Source organism: Papaver somniferum, unplaced genomic scaffold (assembly GCF_003573695.1).
Source record: "Papaver somniferum cultivar HN1 unplaced genomic scaffold, ASM357369v1 unplaced-scaffold_118, whole genome shotgun sequence".
Classification (NCBI taxonomy): Eukaryota; Viridiplantae; Streptophyta; class Magnoliopsida; order Ranunculales; family Papaveraceae; genus Papaver; species Papaver somniferum.
Window position 1 is genome coordinate 4,407,910 of NW_020620825.1, and position 19,987 is coordinate 4,427,896.

At 35.3% G+C, this 19,987-nt stretch overlaps 2 protein-coding genes across 6 annotated transcripts; both read left to right on the forward strand.

The window, feature by feature from the left end:
* The first annotated feature begins 13,980 nt into the window (after window positions 1-13,980).
* On the forward strand, window positions 13,981-17,668 carry LOC113330603 (probable 1-acyl-sn-glycerol-3-phosphate acyltransferase 4). 5 transcript variants are annotated; one of them, XM_026577417.1, is made up of 5 exons: window positions 13,981-14,212; window positions 14,522-14,637; window positions 15,173-16,209; window positions 16,520-16,650; window positions 17,134-17,668. In XM_026577417.1, exons 3-5 carry the CDS (start codon window positions 15,638-15,640, stop codon window positions 17,574-17,576), a joined length of 1,146 nt encoding a protein of 381 aa, XP_026433202.1. In that variant the 5' UTR covers window positions 13,981-14,212; window positions 14,522-14,637; window positions 15,173-15,637; the 3' UTR covers window positions 17,577-17,668. The 5 variants fall into 5 exon arrangements, with proteins under 5 accessions (XP_026433202.1, XP_026433200.1, XP_026433201.1 ...); XM_026577415.1 differs by having other exon boundaries at window positions 13,981-15,335; window positions 15,596-16,209; XM_026577416.1 differs by lacking the exon at window positions 14,522-14,637.
* Window positions 17,669-18,397: 729 nt separating this feature from the next.
* LOC113330687 (pathogenesis-related protein 5-like) lies at window positions 18,398-19,452 on the forward strand. The gene is made up of 2 exons (XM_026577512.1): window positions 18,398-18,641; window positions 18,739-19,452. Exons 1-2 carry the CDS (start codon window positions 18,578-18,580, stop codon window positions 19,437-19,439), a joined length of 765 nt encoding a protein of 254 aa, XP_026433297.1. The 5' UTR covers window positions 18,398-18,577; the 3' UTR covers window positions 19,440-19,452.
* The last annotated feature ends 535 nt before the right edge of the window (window positions 19,453-19,987 follow it).

Sequence of the window (19,987 nt, forward strand, 5' to 3'; positions counted from 1 at the left end):
AATCAATATCAAGATCAATCTAGTATGTACCTGAACTATACAAGATCCGAATTCTAATGAAGCACGAGACTTGTTATCTATCTTTTAAGATATAATCAATAAGCGCTTAGACTATCTAGATTGATTACGTATTGCTTGTGATATTTGTATTACAAAGTTAAACAATATAATACGGAAAAAGAAATAACACAAGACACCAGAACTTTCTTAATGAGGAAATTTCAGTGGCATAAAAACCTGGGACCTCGTCCAGTTTTGAATACCGCACTGTATTAACAGCTCCAGACACTAGCATGTTACCAGACTCCGTACTGGAATGTAGTTGAGACCCAATTAACCCTCAAAGCAATTCATCTTTGTTCATGCTCTTGTACATCTATGAACCCAACGTAGTTCTACGCACTTGATTCCCTTACATGACGTCCTTTACAACCTAAGAGTTGCTTCATGTAGCGCCCCCTAAATTAGCAGCTGACTAATCCAAGAGATTAGCTATAAAATGAGGTACTAACGATCTAAAACATCTATTTAAAACACTAAGAAAGAATTTCTAAACAAAGATTAACCCGAATCTAAACCCTCTATGAAATAAATACAAGAACTCCTCTCAAGTGATACATATTTAATAATGAGTTGGTTTACAAATAGAATATAAACAAAAAAAAAATAAACATAGCGGAAGCTAACCAACTACCGAAACCAACTCCTCGAAGCTTTCATCGCCACATGCACATTTGAATCTGTCTCTGAAACTGAAAGTGGGAATGGGTGACCACATCATCCCTAAAATGGGTGCCCAGTAGAAATAACAACTAACTTTCAAGTAATCACTAGAATGATTTAAAAACAATGCAGGTTTTACTGAAAACCGTTAGAAAAACGGAAAAACAGAATAAAACATATTAAGATAGTAAATTGTACTGAAATATGAAGTTTTACCAACCAATAAACCGGCACACATTCACAACATAAATAATAGTTGAGCGACGTCTTCCTTCGGAGTAGCAAGGCATGACTGTTGCGGATTCTTCAATGATCATTAAAGCGCCCATGAGGTTTCCGTCCTCAAGTCATAAACGATATGTACCTTACCAGTACCTTATTCTACGCGCACTATACATAGAAAGTATTCAAAGAAAACAAATGGTAACAACATTATATCCGATCGAAGTGCTTACACAGTGGAAAGCCCACAATCCGCCCACGTGTAAATCCAACAATCATATATAATATTCTCAACATCATTCTCTCTAAACACCAAAACATAATATAATAGCTTTTGAAAGTAATTTAAAAGAACAGTAAACATTCATATATGAGACATGCGTTTCCCGTATAGAAATAGGGAAAATAATATTCAGTAACACGAGTACATACCTAATAGTTCATTAGTAGCAGCAATTTTCACTCCTTTAGCGCATAAATATAGATATAACTTTTGGGCAACCACATCATGCACCAATCAAAAGGAAACCTTCTCCCTTTCATGCTAACAATAAATAACGATTGTAACCACTTTCCAGTCAATGGAAAGAATCACTTTTGAAAATAAGTAAATACTCCCAAACCACATATATCAGTTGTTTCTAAAGATACAAGTCCATCCCAAAATGTAAAAGAAAACAAGTTTGTATTATACACAGATAATACATGCGTACACTATCATATAGTAACAAAGACATGCATGAATTTCACAAAATATAGGTTTGTAAAATAATAATGAATACAAGAGAGTTCGTTATCGATTCCCACCTATTTTGATGACAAGCCTCGCCTACCTCGATATCTCCAATCCACTGGATCATCCTTTGAATCGATCCTTATTAATAAAGAGTAATTGTTAATCACACAAGCACTCTAAGATATTAGCCAAAGATCTCACACAAGGCTCATAACATAATCTCATACAATTGTCTAGTTATAAGCTAAGTGAACTATCTAATGGTTCTAAGCCCATTTATGGTTCTACACATTTTCATTATCTATCTTTAACACATCTAAAGTTTACTATTCCAATTAGGTTGGTTCTACAGTCCATTAGATATGTCTTACGAATATCTACAACTGTGTAGAAGGAACAAAAGGTCAATTCGGACCATAAGGGTCCAAAATATCAAACTAAGAAAACATGGCACTAAGCCCAAGCCCATAGGGCCTGAACTGGCACGGCCCATTAATCTAAGGCCTGGTCCATCCCGGTCAACAAACGGTCGCTAACAGTCAAAAGGTTCAACTAACAATCAACATAAGTCAAGTCCACAGTCAAAGGTCAAGGAAAATCAATTGGTCCAAGGTCAGGTCAACGAGTCAAAGCCTACTGAGTCAACTGATTCAACTCAGTCAGATAATCTAAGTCAAGAAAAACAAATCAGATAAACATTTGACTGAAAGGAAAAGAAACTCAAAGCTAAAAACAAACAGTTACACACACTATTCTAACTATACACAAATCTATAAGCTACAACTAGTTTCTAATTCCATTTCTAATAATCTTTCAACTGTAACAACATTAGCTTCAGTTCTTCTCAAAAGCTTCACACATTCCAAAACCACCAACACAATTACAATCTGCAGCTCCACTGGTAACTTCCACAAATTCATCACTAATTCGACTCTTCCCTGCAACAATTTATTCACCATCTATATCATTTTACTTTCAACCCCATATCACTGTAAAACCATTCTTCTTTCTGAAGTCCACTGCACCTCCAAATCCTCACCACTGCAGCTAAGCAAAGGTCTACTTCAGCTCATCTCAACTCTGTAATACTCAAGAGCCTCTAACTCACAACATCATCACAACTCCAATTCTGTTATCACTACAACAACTACAGCAGCATCCAGTTTCAGCTAAACTATATCATCTACAACATTACTTCCACATTCATTATTTTAACTTCAGCACCACCACTACAATTTTTAATCTTTGTTCCTAGTTCATCTCAAATTCTCTCCAATCCTTCTCAATATCATACCACCAATACTTCATCTTCAATCATAACAACTCCATCTCCATCTTAACATAACATTCATCTAATTCTCATCTAAAACATATTTCCCATAACAATCACAGTATGTTCAAACTCCAAATCATCTTCAATATCAGCTCTTCATGTCTCCTTCCAATTCAATAACACCACCACAGCTTCAAGCCAAGACCACAACCCTAAAAACTGCAAGCTTCATTCCAATCTTGTTGCACCAGTTCATACATCTCCTAGCTCATCTAATTAATATTCAGTCCATCCTGAACCAACTACCATTTACAATTCCATTCATTGCACAGAATCACCACCTGCATCTCAATGTTTCAGTACCAACAACATCAAGCTTCAGCTAGAACACCCACAATTAACATAACTTACAGCTCCATCTGCAGCTATAATATAACTCTCAATTCAATCTTCAAACCTCCATTTAATTCCTCTCTGCAATTCCTAGAACCCTAAATCAATACTTCAACTTCAACCACCTGGATTCAATCCATCTTCTTCATCTGCAACTTCCCAATTCTCAACAACACTAATTTTAAATTCATCTAAACCCTAAACCGAATCTCAATTTCCTAAAGAAGCCAAAATTAAACCTTACACAACCCTTTCTAACCTATTTAACAACAAACCCATCAAAAATTCAGCGAATCAAAACAAATTCATAATTAAATTTCGATCAATTATATAATCCTAATTTAACTTACCGATTTATCCTTATTTCCAGAGGTCAAATAGCTTCAATATCATAACCTACTCCCTTGATTCATCCATATACTTAGTTTTCTAAGAATCCCCCACAAAAGTATGTTCAACTTCTCTGAATTGATATCGGCAGGAAGAAGATGAAAGAAAAAGAAGAAGAACGAAGAAAGAAGAAAGAGAAGAAGAGGAAAAAAAGAAATGAGAATAGATTTTCTCGATTTGGTTCTGATAAGGCCAATGAGAAATGATAAAGGCAACCACCAAAATGATATGGGAAGCTAGGTCGGTCTAAGACAAAATTACTATTTTCCCCTTCATACTCATCCAATGATATCTTCTTCGTCCGATATCCGAATGACACGTTCGAGTAGTCCATTCTGTATAACTTTTCGAGATCTATCTATTAGTACTAGCTTCGTATCTAAATCGTTGTTAGATAAATTTCTATTAATTAACGTTCGTGTTAATCTAACCAATTCATGAGCGGCTAAATTGTGCCTTGACTGGTCTAATAGCGTTGACGAGCTTGAGGGTCCTTACATTCTCCCCACCTTATTCATTTTCGTCCTCGAAAATTGAACCGCTCTTCTGGTCTTCAAAAACTCCCCACCATATAAAGAAACACTATCTCTCAACTAAGTGCAAGTATTGCTCATACTTACAAACGCGTGAAAAACTCAACTCATTTTAAATGAGTTCACAACAACAAGAAATGAAACACAAACATATTTGGTCTTCTGCAACTAAAATCTATAATTTGTAGCTCTAAGTTCAAAGACTAATCTTCTATTTCATAATATGATTATCTCTAAGCTCACAATGGTGAATTTGATTCTAACATATAAGTATGTCTAAGTTCTCCGCGCTAAAATTTATAGACTAATATTTAAAGATTTATTAATCTGATGTAATTTATCCCTGTAACTAATCTTACATTTTTAATTACTTTAAATCTTACATTTTTTCTATATTTAAAATTTGAATTTAATTTTTATTCATCGTTTTATCAAAATTAAATCATTTTAAAATCATTTTAAATTATGATACAAATTTATCTATTTACACTTCTTATATATTTATCCGTATAACTAATCCAACTTTTATTTTACGTAAATTTATAATATCTGATATTTTAGTTTTACTGTTATACAATCTATAAATTTTTTTCAAATATTATTATCTACTATAAATTTGCTATTAAAAAAATTATTGAAATACTATTATCAGAAGTGTTACTATGTTCCATATCTTTATTATCATCGTTGTTAGTTCGTTGATAGTCCAGGCGGTTCATAAAGTCTTAATTTTCTAAATATGATTCTACACTCACATAAAGATTATTATAATTAATTTTACCTAATCATATCGAGTCTGTATACTAAATATATCTTATTAAATATTAGCGTTGGTAACTTAATATTATTTCCGTTTGAGTCTGCATAAAATTATAATGTATTCTAATAGTCTTTAATGTAAAGTATCTTATTAATATACGAATTTATTTCCTTTCAAGTCTATTTTTGCACTAAGCGTTCAAATACTACTATTGTTTCTTCACGTATATTTGTTTAATTTCTAATGATTTACTAAATCAGTTACTGAACTAAGAAAAATTTGGGTATCAGATTATCAAGAAATTTAGTCTTTCTATTTTATGCAATCTATCTGCATGTTCTCAAGTCTTAACCTAATAAGTCTTATATTATCTATCTGGTTTCAATACATAAGAATGTAATTCTAATTTTAATTAGTTTACAAAATCTGACCGTGGATAATTACTAATAATTTTGCGTAGCTACTTGATCCTAATTATTACTTTAACCATTATATATTTATTAATGGGATTTTAATTAGATAAAGTTCATTACAATACTCTTTAATAAGTGTTAAAAAAATTACTTCTATTGTGATCACTAGTGATGTTATAATCATTTATTATTATTATTATAATAAGAGCCACTCAGGGCATTTTATTAGCAAGACGACAATGTGTATATTACAAGTCGGTAGAAGGAAACCGAGCAACAATGACACTAATGACATAACTATTATCTTAACTACTCTTACAATTACACTTCATTTTCTAATTTAATAGGATAATGGTTTTAATTACGAAAAAAGGTACTATATTAGTTTCTAAATAAATATTTGGGGTCTATCAGTTCACTAATAGAAACAAGTCTTCCTAATATGAATAGTAATTCATGCTTGTAGTTGGCTTGTCCAGGTTAGCAAGACCCGACGATGGTTTCCTACGAACAAAGACAACACAAACACACTAGAATTACAAACCTCACTATTCTCCAGTGCTAGATTATTTAAGTGTCATTTAGTTGAGATTAACTAATTTCTAGTTATCTATTGAAATTTCTAACTTATACCACAATTGGTTTCAACCTACAAGTTTTACTTCATAGATATATCACACAAAACAAGAAGCAAGCAATCAACATATTGGAAAAAATCAATCAATCATTTCAAGAATTATTTTAGTTCTTGATTGCCTTTAATGATTAAGATTTATCTCACAACCCAACCCAGTTCTAAACTAGTCTAACAATCTATCTGGCACTGGAACTGGCTATTATCTATTGTTTCCCATGTAAGATCTAATAGTGAGCTCTGATACCAACGTTGTAGCGCCCCCTAAGCTAGCAGCTAACTAATCCAAGCGATTAACTATAAAATGAGGCACTAACGATCTGAAACATCTATTTAAAACACTAAGAAAGAATTTCTAAACAAAGATTAACACGAATCTAAACCCTCTCTGAAATATATACAAGAACTCCTCTCAAGTGATACATATTTAATAATGAGTTGGTTTACAAATAGAATATAAAAAAAAATAAACATAGCGGAAGCTAACCAATTACCGAAACCAACTCCTCGAATCTTTCATCGCCACGTGCACATTTGAATCTGTCTCTGAAACTGAAAGTGGGAATGGGTGAGCACATCATCCCTAAAAGGGGTGCCCAGTAGAAATAACAACTAACTTTCAAGTAATCACTAGAATGATTTAAAAAAAATGCAGGTTTTACTGAAAACCGTTAGAAAATGGAAAAACAGAATAAAACATATTAAGATAGTAAATTGTATTGAAATATGAAGTTTTACCAACCAATAAACCGGCACACATTCACAACATAAATAATAGTTGAGCGACGTCTTCCTTCGGAGTAGCAAGGCATGACTGTTGCGGATTCTTAAATGATCATTAAAGCGCCCATGAGGTTTCCGTCCTCAAGTCATAAACGATATGTACCTTACCAGTACCTTATTCCACGCGCACTATACATAGAAAGTATTCAAAGAAAACAAATGGTAACAACATTATATCCGATCGAAGTGCTTACACAGTGGAAAGCCCACAATCCGCCCACGTGTAAATCCAACAATCAGATATAATATTCTCAACATCATTCTCTCTAAACACCAAAACATAATATAATAGCTTTTGAAAGTAATTTAAAAGAACAGTAAACATTCATATATGAGACATGCGTTGCCCGTACAGAAATAGGGAAAATAATATTCAGTAACACGAGTACATACCTAATAGTTTATTAGTGGCAGCAATTTTCACTCCTTTAGCGCATAAATATAGATATAACTTTTGGGCAACCACATCACACACCAATCAAAAGGAAACCTTCTCCCTTTCATGCTAACAATAAATAACGATCGTATCCACTTTCCAGTCAATGGAAAGAATAACTTTTGAAAATAAGTAAATACTCCCAAACCACATATATCAGTTGTTTCTAAAGATACAAACCCTTCCCAAAATGTAAAAGAAAACTAGTTTGTATTACACACAGATAATACATGCGTACACTATCATATAGTAACAAAGATATGCATGAATTTCACAAAACATAGGTTTGTAAAATAATAATGAATACAAGAGAGTTCGTTATCGATTCCCACCTATTTTGATGACAAGCCTCGCCTACCTCGATATCTCCAATCCACTGGATCATCCTTTGAATCGATTGTTGTTAATAAAGAGTTAATCGCACAAGCACTCTAAGATATTAGACAAAAGGCTCACATAAAGCTCATAACATAATCTCGTACAATTGTCTAGTTATAAGCTAAGTGAACTATCTAATGGTTCTAAGCCCATTTATGGTTCTACACATTTTCATTATTTATCTTTAACACATCTAAGGTTTACAATTTCAATTAGGTTGGTTCTATAGTCCATTAGATATGTCTTACGAATATCTACAACTGTGTAGAAGGAACCAAAAGTCAATTCGGACCATAAGGGTCCAAAATAACAACCTAAGAAAACATGGCACTAAGCCCAAGCCCATAAGACTGAACTGGCACGGCTCATTAATCTAAGGCCTGGTCCATCCCGGTCAACAAACGGTCACTAACACTCAAAGGGTTCAACTAACAGTCAACGTAAGTCAAGTCCACAGTCAAAGGTCAAGGAAAATCAATTGGTCCAAGGTCAGGTCAACGAGTCAAAGTATACTGAGTCAACTGATTCAACTCAGTCAGATAATCTAAGTCAAGAAAAACAAATCAGATAAACATTTGACTGAAAAGAAAAGAAACTCAAAGTTAATAACAAACAGTTACACACACCATTCTAACTATACACTAATCTATAAGCTACAACTAGTTTCTAATTCCATTTCTAATAATCTTTCAGATGTAACAACATTAGCTTCAGTTCTTCTCAAAAGCTTCATACATTCCAAACCCACCAACACAATTACAATCTGCAGCTCTACTGGTAACTTCCACAAATTCATCACTAATTCGACTCTTCCCTGCAACACTTTATTCACCATCCATATCATTTTAGTTTCAACCCCATACCACTATAAAACCATTCTTCTTTCTGAAGTCCACTGCACCTCCAAATCCTCACCACTACAGCTAAGCAAAGGTCTACTTTAGCTCATCTCAACTCTGTAATACTCAACAGCCTCTAACTCACAACATCATCACAACTCCAATTCTGTTATCGCTAGAACAACTCCAGCAGCATCCAGTTCCAGCTAAACTATATCATCTACAACATTACTTCCACATTCATTATTTTAACTTCAGCACCACCACTGCAATCTGTAATCTTTATTCCTAGTTCATCTAAAATTCTCTCCAATCCATCTCAATATCAGACCACCAATACTTCAGCTTTAATCATAACAACTCCAACTCCATCTTAACCTAACATTCATCTAATTCTCATCTAAAACATATTTCCCATAACAATCACAGTAAGCTCAAACTCCAAATCATCTTCAATATCAGCTCTTAATGTCTCCTTCCAATTCAATAACACCACCACAGCTTCAAGCCAAGACCACAACCCTAAAAGCTGCAAGCTTCGTTCCAATCTTGTTGCACAAGTTCATACATCTCCTAGCTCATATAATTAATCTTCAGTCCAGCCTGAACTAACTACCAATTACAATTCCATTCATTGCACAGGATCACCACCTACATCTCAATGTTTCAGTACCAACAACATCAAGTTTCAGCTAGAGCACCCACAATTAACATAACTTACAGCTCCATCTGTAGCTATAATACAACTCTCAATTCATTCTTCAAACCTCCATTTAATTCCTCTCTGAAATTCCTAGAACCCTAAATCAATACTTCAACTTCAATCACCTGGATTCAATCCATCTTCTTCATCTGCAACTTCCCCAATCTCAACAACACTAATTTTAAATTCATCTAAACCCTAAACCGAATCTCAATTTCCTAAAGAAACCAAAATTGAACCTTACACAACCCTTTCTAACCTATTTAACAACAAACCCATCAAAAATTCAGCGAATCAAAACAAATTCATAATTAAATTTCGATCAATCATAAAACCCTAATTTAACTTACCGATTATTCTTATTTCCAGAGGTCAAATAACTTCAATATCATAACCTACTCCCTTTATTCATCCATATAATTATTTTTCTAAGAATCCCCCACAAAAGCATGTTCAACTTCTCTGAATTGATATCGGCAGGAAGAAGATGAAAGAAAAAGAAGAAGAACGAAGAAAGAAGAAAGAGAATAAGAGGAAAGAAATAAATGAGAATAGATTTTCTCGATTTGGTTCTGATAATGCCAATGATAAATGATAAAGGCAACACCCAAATGACATGTCCAAGACAAAATTACTATTTTTCCCTTCATACTCATCCAATGATATCTTCTTTGTCTGGTATCCGAATGACACGTTCGAGTAGTCCATTCTGTATAACTTTTAGAAATCTATTTAGTAGTACTAGCTTCGTATCTAAATCGTTGTTAGATAAATGTCTATTAATTAACGTTCGTGTTAATCTAATCGATTCATTAGCGGCTAAATCGTGCTTGACTGGTCTAATAGCGTTGACGAGCTTGAGGGTCCTTACACTTCAGCCTCAGTAAAGACTTTTGATACCTATTTTCCTCTAACTGACAATCCTATTAATCTCCCTTTCGATATGTCTGAATCAAGGTTTGGAAATATGTTTGCAGCAGACGAGTCTAGCAAGCCTCACAGATCCAGAACACTTACACTCTCATCAAAGAGAAGCCTAGATCGCTACCACCTCACAAAAACAATCCAAACAAATCAAAGATGAGTTTAGATATATATCTTGTGGAATCACAAAGTCTTAGATGAGTTTAGATGAGTTTATCAGGTAAAAGGATAATCTGACCGGGTATCATGAATCCCTAAGTGAAGTCTTCAAAGTTATAACATAATACAGTTCCATAAAGAAACCTAGGTTATAGTGGACGACTCTAGCTTTGCCACTAGGACACGAGAGTGCCAAATCCTGCCAAGATGTATAAAGATGAGTTTGAGTAGTTCTTGTCGCCATGGATACAAATTCATTAGGACATGGAATTTCACATGTTACATAACCAAGAACATTAAATTTCTTCAACACTGGAGTTATTAGAGTCTTCCATATTAACCAATTGTCTTCTTGAAGTTTGATTGTAATGATATTTGATGAAGTATGGAGAGGAATATAGGTAATTGATGTGTTAGAGGTTGGTTCTTGATTTCTTGACATTGTTTAGAAAAAGTTACAGGAAAAAAAATAATGGAGGAATTAAACATGATATTGGTTGGATTAAAAACCCTAGGTTTCGTCTGATACCATAGTGGAATTGAGAGAAATTGATTTTCAACAAGAAGAAAAGTTACAGACCGATACTTTTATATAAACATGAGACAAAAAAAAAATTAATACAACTCATGACAGACTAACACTCTAATTAGACCAACATAAACTGAACATGTCAGTTGTACATTGAAAACAAATACATATATTAATAAAGAGTGTTAAGGTACACAAAATGTAACATGAGTGTTAGCGTTTGAAAATAACAGATTAATCTCTACCAGGTGGTACCCTGTATATGTCATGTGGTACAGAAGACCCGGAGAAGTACATATGCCAAGTGGTAAACCAAATATCTTGGGTAGGCAGGCATGTTAAAATTTCATGTAATTCGGATCTCAGTATATTCAATCGGAAATAGACAAGGTTCTCCTTGGCCTAGTTAGCAATCCAGGGTAAGGAAAACGTTCGGTACATACGAGTATTATAGGGATTCGAAAAAACTGATTATTATGGCGGACCGGATTCCAGAAAGGTTAATGCCCTATCCTAGGATTGGATTCATCCTCATATGGAACTGAAACCAGAGCAAGAACCTAAAAAGCGATAACAATCTAAAAGGCGCATCTCTCTAAGCCAAGATCGTCTTCTCCTTAGCAATTGATCCAAAAAGTACCACAACTCCTTCCTTCTTAGGCGAGCGAAGTGACCCCCGTTGGACATTGGAATAAAGAAGCTAATAGAGAAGAAAATAAAGAAATAGGTGAACTCGATCGGGTTAACTCAAAAATGAAGAGAGTTCGCATCGAATAAGCCAATTGAGACTCTCGTCTGTTTACAACAAATTAAGATTAGATGGAGAAAGAGAGCTTCAGTCAACACAGTCCTAGAAGCTAAGCTCTATTCATGCCCACTTCTATTCCTAAGAGCCCATCATTCTACTAAAGGACGGAGGCTACTTTCGACACATTGGTTGCAGTGATTTGTAAACCAATATCAAAGGTCTTCGCTCCTGTCTCGTGATTCACTGTGCATCTGAGATGAATAAATGAGGGTCATTCTTTATTCAAAAAGAGACAACAGCCTATAATAAATAGATATCACAACTAATATCGTAGAATAAGTATCTTCTTTTGTGAGCAAGAAGTCAGGAAACTCCCATGCTTTCCGTTGGTCAACAACCAACAAAAAAAGAGAGTTTTCTTCTTCGCAACTCCTACATCTGTCTGTCTAGGGGGAATCATTCAATCTCTATCCATCATGCCTCAATTGGATCAATTTACCTATTTATTGCTAACTTAACAGTTAGGTTTCGGCATAACAAGGCTTGCACCGTCTTTTCACGCTGAGGCGCGCAACGTGCCGTTGGTAATGATTCCACTACGGTGCCACAAATTTGCAAGATAATCGCTCTTGCTCTTTTGATTCCAGAAGAACGACTTCGTTAGAATTAATTCTAATTTTGGACAATCCTTGAATTAAATCAAATTAAATGGCAATCCATCGTTCTATAGAAAATCGTTTTTTGTTTAATCACACATAAAAACTAGATAGCATAACAATTTGGATTCAAATTATGAACCCTAATATAATTAGAATATTGTAATTGAATGGTTCATGACTCGGCAGGTAATATGAAGCGGCATACGTACGTGTATTATTCGTTATAGAGATATGAATTTGGCATACAAAATTCGGTATATATTAGCCTGTAAAAAAATCATTTTTAACATATTCTCTCCTTCAATTTATGATTTAGTAATAATTTACATGAACTATACATATGATGCATTACAATCAACAAATAACATGTTCGTCGGTGGTATTTGAATCATTGATGTATGTAAGATCTTAAAGTCAAGAATACCATAAAGAATGATAATTTTGTGATGACATGGCAAAGTATTAACCGTATGATTCGGGAATTCATAAATACGCGTATAATTCCTTTTGGGGTCGGAAATTCGCAAAACTAACAGGGGTGTATTGGATCATGATTTATCTAGATAAAATTAGATACTAGTTTTACCAGAATCTAGTGGATTTATTATGTTTCTTAAAGAATCTTTAAGATTCTTATAAATATATGATTCTGGATTATAATGGATTGCCTTAGGAGTAGTTAGATTTTAAAAAACTGAAGTATATTATCAATTAGTAAGTTTATTTGAAAAAACCAAGGTCATCATGATTCCCTTAAAAAAAATCCAAAAATGGAGGTGGTGGTGGGCGGTGGTGGTTGGTGTGTGTGGTGTGGTTGTCTGGTGTTGGTTGGTGGTGTGTGGTGTTGGTGGTGGTGTGGTTGTCTGGTGTTGGTTGGTGGTGTGTGGTGTTGGTGTTGGTGGTTTGTAATGGTGGTGGTGGAAAAACATAGCATGTTGTGGTAAAAAAAGATTGTCCATAAGAATCCATGAAACTCTTGTGGTTTGGGTTAAGATTGATATGAGATAATAACATACATATTTTGCCTAAAAATATCCATAAGAATCCATATATATCTTGTTCCTTAACTATTATAAGAAATCTTAAATAAATAAATTGAATACCTATGATATTTGTGGAATCTAAAACAATTCTAATTGAATATCATGGATATTTAATGATTCCTTACATATCCTAATTGAATACCTATGAGCTTTTAGGATGGTTAAATATCCAAATAAATCCCAATCCAATACACCCTTGTAAATCGGGATTCCAGATGCACAGATGATTCACACGGATTCGATAGATACGGACTCGCATATATCGCGGAACTTACTAACTAGGCTCCATGGTAATGTATCGTTGACATCTGATGAGTCTTCTCTTCTGGCTTGAAATTTGAACCTAAAAGCGGAGAATTAATCTCCTTGGAAAGTCGCTGATACTCATGGTCTCATACACCCCAACCAGGGCAGGTTCTACGTTTCTTTTTGGGTAATAGATGCAGGCCAAATAGGTCCCACAAATTACCGGGCAACGTGGCGTAAAATTAGGGCGGGAATCAGAAAATCCCAAAACCCAACACCAGGAACACCGGATCTTAAAAAAGAAAATCACCCCAAGTCTGGCGGCTTCGAAGAAACGACAGAACCATTATGTGGTACAGAAAAACGATTTTGTGGACCTTAAAATTGAAAAAGTGACGGGGCAATAACATAAATGTAGTAGGGCAAGTAGGAGGAAACTAAATGAACGCGTATCAGTTTACTCAACAACCAAGAGCAGTGGAGTGAGTCTAAAGAAACAAAAGATCTGTGAATTTCTGAGAACTCTCCCGTATTATACCATAGACCAGAGACAGAGAAACAAAAGAAAAATAACAGCTATATATATAATCAGTGAGAGAGAATTTTGGAAGTTAATCTAATCTATCCAATCGAGACACAGAGATCTAGAGAAGAACACCATTCGTAAGTTGGTTCAGAAGAAGCACAGGTTTTTTACTGTTCTATTCCAGAAATTCTAGTTTTTTTTTTCTTTTTCTTGGAATGATTTTGTTTCTTAGATTTTATGTTAGAATATATTGTTACCTTTAAAAGAAATTCTGTGTTTCATTCTCTTAATTTGGATCTGAGTATCTGATCTCATTATGCCAGTATCAAAATTATTCCAAGTTTATTCGTATGCGCAATTATGAGTATTATTACGTCGTAATTCTCGTGTTTTCTTTAATTAGACACAATCATTCAATCCTGAATTCAACTGAAAATCAGATAGTTTCATTATAAATTTTCAAACATATAGGACCAAACTTGGATTGTACTCCAGGAATCGGGTTGGCAACAACAACAATACTGTACATAATAAAATCCATTATGTTTTACTCCAACGAGGCAAGTAGAGTTGGTGAAGTACAACAGGTAAGGTAGGTATGTTATTGAATGAGTTTGAGTGTAACTGTATACCTGTATTTAGGACATGATGTATTTATGAGGTGTTTGGGTTTGGGAAACTGCTCAATCCCGTGTGTGTATATAATCAAGATACACATTTTTTTCCCCTCAGAATGGTTTGCAAAAATTGTGAGTTCGCCTAAATTGTGCTACTTACATTTTTTCTTTTCTTTTACTAATATTGAGAAAATCGTGTTGGTATTTTGCTACTATATCTTGTTTATGTAGTTAGTAATTCAGACAAAAACTTTTTTTTTGGCTGAAGGACTGCTTACTGCTAGCTGCTTAACTGTTGGTCTGCTTCGGTTTGATTTGAGGTCTTTTTACTTGCTCGCTTTATATTCTAAATCATAAGTATGCCTGCTGATGATCACATACTAGGCTGTTTTAAAAATCATCAATTCTGACACATTGGTTTCCAGTGCTAATTTCTATTTTTCCGACAACTGCTTTATCTATTGCTTCACTGTGACTTAACTATGTTGCATTCTTTTGTTCCCAGGTAGCTAAGCAATAACTCTTTTCCAAATGCATCATTCTGTTAGGAAGGCATTGTTAAGGATCGATAATTCGTGAGACCTTGACAGTTCTGTATAGTAGATAGAGCATTCACTATTGTGGCATCGTAGTCATCATCAATCTGAGTGGCTTGGTCACACCACCATGTTAGTGTTTTCTTCTGGTTATCTTGTAACTAATTTAAACAAATAATACTCATGAGGAGTCGATACTTTTTGGAGCGTTTCAAGTGACGTCACTTACAAATTTTAATTTGGGCTCCAAATAGTACCCAAAGCTGTATCTTTAACTGTGGAGTATGGGGTGTACTAGCCTCGTACACCTCCAGGATCTCAGCTGTCCATCTGACTTGGAGTCCAAATACCTGGGTTAAACTAATTTAGTAACTTCCCTAACTTGTGAGCAGTTGCTGTGGAGGGGGAGGCACCGAGACAATTTCTCAAACAAGATGGAAGTTCTTGGGTCTCTTAATTCGAAAGATGGTCCAAAACACCGCCCATTGACTCCTCTGAGGATAATAAGGGGAATATTGTGTTTACTTGTGATTCTTGCAACTGCATTCATGATGTTAGTTTATTGTGCACCTGTGACCACTCTTACGCTGCTCATTTTCGGCAGACGTTATAGTAGGAAACTATCATCTTTCATTTTTGGTTGTTGGCTAGCTCTGTGGCCCTTTCTATTTGAAAAAATAAACAAGACCAAGGTTGTATTCTCTGGAGAAACTGTTCCTGCTAAAGAACGGGTTCTGATCATCGCAAACCATAGGACTGAGGTTGACTGGATGTACCTTTGGGACCTTGCTTTGCGGAAAGGACGTGTAGGGTACATTAAGTATGTCCTCAAGAGCAGTTTAATGAAGCTCCCAGTCTTCGGTTGGGCATTTCACATTCTGGAATTTATTTCAGTCGAGAGGAAATGGGAAGTTGATGAACCGGTTATGCATCAAATGCTTTCAACTTTTACTGATTGTGAAGATCCTCTGTGGCTTGCTCTTTTTCCAGAAGGCACCGATTTTACGTAACTCCTCCTCACTCTCTTTATCTCTTAGTTAAAGTCCTTGTTTTTCTTATGTATGTTTTTAGCCTTCATAAGTTGTAGATGTTTGCCGGTTGTCCCTAGGACAATAAGTACTACTGGTTCATGAATGGTCTTTTTTCCTTGGGTTCAGATGGTTGGTCGTTCCTGTTGTATTTTTCCTCTTCAAGGCCAAAGTTGTGTAGTTAATTTGTTAAGTCAGTGAGTCTAAAATCAACTCTTATAAAATTTATAGGCTTAATTTGTATCTTGTACTTACCATATCATGGTCTTCTCTTTGTTTTGATTGAAGGGAGCAGAAGTGCCTGAGGAGTCAAAAGTACGCTGCTGAGAATAATTTGCCTATCATGAAGTATGTGCTTCTTCCAAAAGCAAAAGGTTTTTATGCCTGCTTGGAAACCATGCGGAGCTCCTTAGATGCAGGTGTTCTCTCAATTCTGTTTCTGCTTAAACATTGAAGTTTCGTTTTGTTCATCTACCCTGACCTTTTCCAAGGTTGAACCAGCAAAATCTGCGATAGCATATTTAAAACCAACTAATACATGCACAAGAAGTATTTTTATACATCTGTTCAGTGAGTCCTATTTGTTTCACTTTTGGTTGTGTGCCTTTTTCTCAGTGTTCTTTTTTCGGTTGGTTCCTCATGTCTTTTTCCGCTTCGTTTTTTGGTGCTTCCTCACCACCAGTTTTCTGAATCTGAATGAGCTTTCCCTGGAAACAATCTGTTTGAAACCAAACATGAACCTTTTTGGAATCTTGCAGGTTTGCACAGGGGAGTTATAGTTTTATTGTTATACCTAACAAAGAAAGTGGTGAACTAAATCTTTTGAGAATGCACGAGAAACTTTGTAATGATCATTGCCACATAAAGGTTTTAACGGTGCTCATCTTCTTTGTTTATTGCAGTTTATGATGTAACAATTGCATACAAGCATCGGTGCCCCTTTTTCATAGACAACGTTTTTGGTGTGGATCCATCAGAAGTTCACATTCATCTTCGACGTATCCCCCTCAAAGACATCCCAACTACCGAGGACGAGTCTTCTGTCTGGTTGAATGAGGCATTCCGTCTAAAGGATAAATTGCTCTCTGATTTTACTGCTGAAGGCCATTTTCCTAATCCAGGGACCGAGGAAGATCTCTCTACATTGAAGTGTTTGGTGAACTTCACGTTCGTAATTGCCATAACTAGTATATTTACATTCCTAACATTCTTCTCATCTAGTTGGTTTAAATTATATGTTGCTGCAAGCTGTGCATACCTTGCTTCTTCTACCTATTTCAACTTTAGACCGTTGCCGATTCCTGTGTTTGTAAAGTCCATATTTTGTGGAAAACATTCTGATTAATGAGTGGCTTCACATAGGTAACATGTTTTTGCAATTTTAGTGCAAATGAATTTCATCTGTGAATTTATGTCCCGGGACATTTCCTTTTGGTCTGCGATTGTGTGGTAAATATATTATTCTTTGGTTTTTCTATCAGGTTTTAGCCAATGTTGCACAATCGAACTTGATTTCCATTTGGAGTTATGCATGATAGCTGAATGTGACTACGCTAAACCAAACAAAATTTTCATTCGGCAATATTCCTTTGCGTCTCAAGGTCGTGCTTTCGTGTTAGTACGAAGGTCTGACATACATTCCATCATTTCAGACTGCCAATCGTTTTTTTTGCTTTTATGATCAAAAAAAAAAAAAAAAAATCATCATCAAGAAATGGGGTAGTATGAAGGTCATGGAGACTCGGAGGCCATTTCATCAACTCCAAAATAAGTTCATGTTTCCTATAAACTTTACTGTAGTTTATTTTTCAGGTGAACTAAACCCTAACTAATCTTTGTCATCCCATTACGGGGGATATGAAATTACACTCGCCAATCTTGTTAGGAGAGTGGGTTTAGTGGGTTCAGGTTAGTTGCTTCACGTGACATGTAAAGATTCTCCAACGTGTATGTACAGATTTCATTGCCCCGAGAAGAAGAGAGCAGCAAGTAGCACCGACTTTAGAACTTCAAAGCAGTTTCTGCATTACATCCCAAATTTCTAGGGGTTGTGATCAAGTGATTTCGAAGCCAAAACTGCAACTGGGAAATTGTTGTCGAACTGCTTAGTGTGTCTGGATCGAACGGTGTGAGAAGTGATAACTCATTTTGCTTGCGCAGTTATGGGTGATTTCGCATGAATTATATAAAAACAAACTAACTGCCCATTTTCGTTATCACGTACCTCTCGTGGGCCCATAGAGAAAATCTAAGAACTTCCAAGTTTTTGAGGTATAAATACACTAGTAGGTCATTCCTTCCATACCATCAAACATACTTAATTCTCTCTCTCTGTCAACAAAAATCATGGCTGCTTTGCAAAATATTTCTTCTCTTCATCTACTCCTCATGTTAGCATTCTTCTCTTTTGGTAAGTAACATTAATTCCGGATACTGTGTTTTTCTTGTCCAAGTTATTGCTATGCTAGGGGGTTTATTCTTCTTTTGTACTTGTGTTTTGATTTCAGGAGGGCTGAAGAATACGGCATCAGCGACAGTATTTACGTTTCTAAACCGCTGTCGTCACACAGTGTGGCCAGGAACATTATCAGGAGATGGTTCTGCTGCACTTGGTAATGGAGGTTTTTCATTACCACCAGATGGATCAACAACAATAACAGCACCACCAGGTTGGTCAGGACGGTTTTGGCCACGTACCGGTTGTAACTTCGACGAAGCAGGTAAAGGTGTATGCAAAACAGGTGATTGTGGTGGTAGTTTAAATTGTCAAGGTGGTGGTACACCACCAGTAAGTTTAGCTGAATTCACTATTGGAGTTTCTGGTACTTCGAACGAGAAGGATTTTTATGATGTCAGCTTGGTGGACGGATACAATGTTGATTTGGGTATTAAACCTTCTGGTGGTACAGGAAATTGCGAGTATGCAGGTTGTGTGACAGATTTAAATGGAAGCTGTCCAGCTGAGTTACAAGTGATTGATTCAGGTAATGTTGTTGCGTGTAAAAGTGCCTGTGCAGCATTTAACGCACCAGAGTTTTGTTGCACCGAAACGCATTCGATACCTGATACTTGTGTGCCGACTAGGTATTCAGAAATGTTTAAGACTGCCTGTCCTACTGCTTATAGTTATGCTTACGATGATGCTTCAAGTACATGTACCTGTGCCGGTGCTGATTATTTGATTACTTTCTGTCCTTCCGCGGCTTAGCTAATTAATCGATGTTGACGATCTCAATTTTGAGATTTTTTTTTCCTTGGGTTTCAAGGGAGTTGTTATGTTTTTGAATATAGATTTGTTGAATTATAATTTAGTATCGATTTTCTCTGTTTATCGTAAATTTTGGATGAATCCAATTATCATAGGTGTTATTCATATTAGTATCGACTTCACTGTTTAGATAAAAACAAAGAAAATGATTCAAAGTTTTCGTACGTAGCATTGGATTCTTCCTTGTGATTGTGCGAAATATACTTTGAAAATTAGGAATTTTGATAAAATGCCCCCGTTTTGAATATAGTAAAATAAAATGCTCCGTTTTTTTAGAACTTTTCAAAAGTGCCATTTTCTTGACCGTTTTTTTTCAAAAAAAACGGTAAACGGCACGTTAAAGCCGTTAATGTTTAGGTGGCTACTACAAAAAGTCCAATAAACCCTTAGGCAATTTTGAGTGAGCTATCGATTCGACTCAGCTACGAGTTACCCCAAGTCAACTCATTTTCTTCTCCAAATTCCTATGAACCCTATTCCAGATGAAG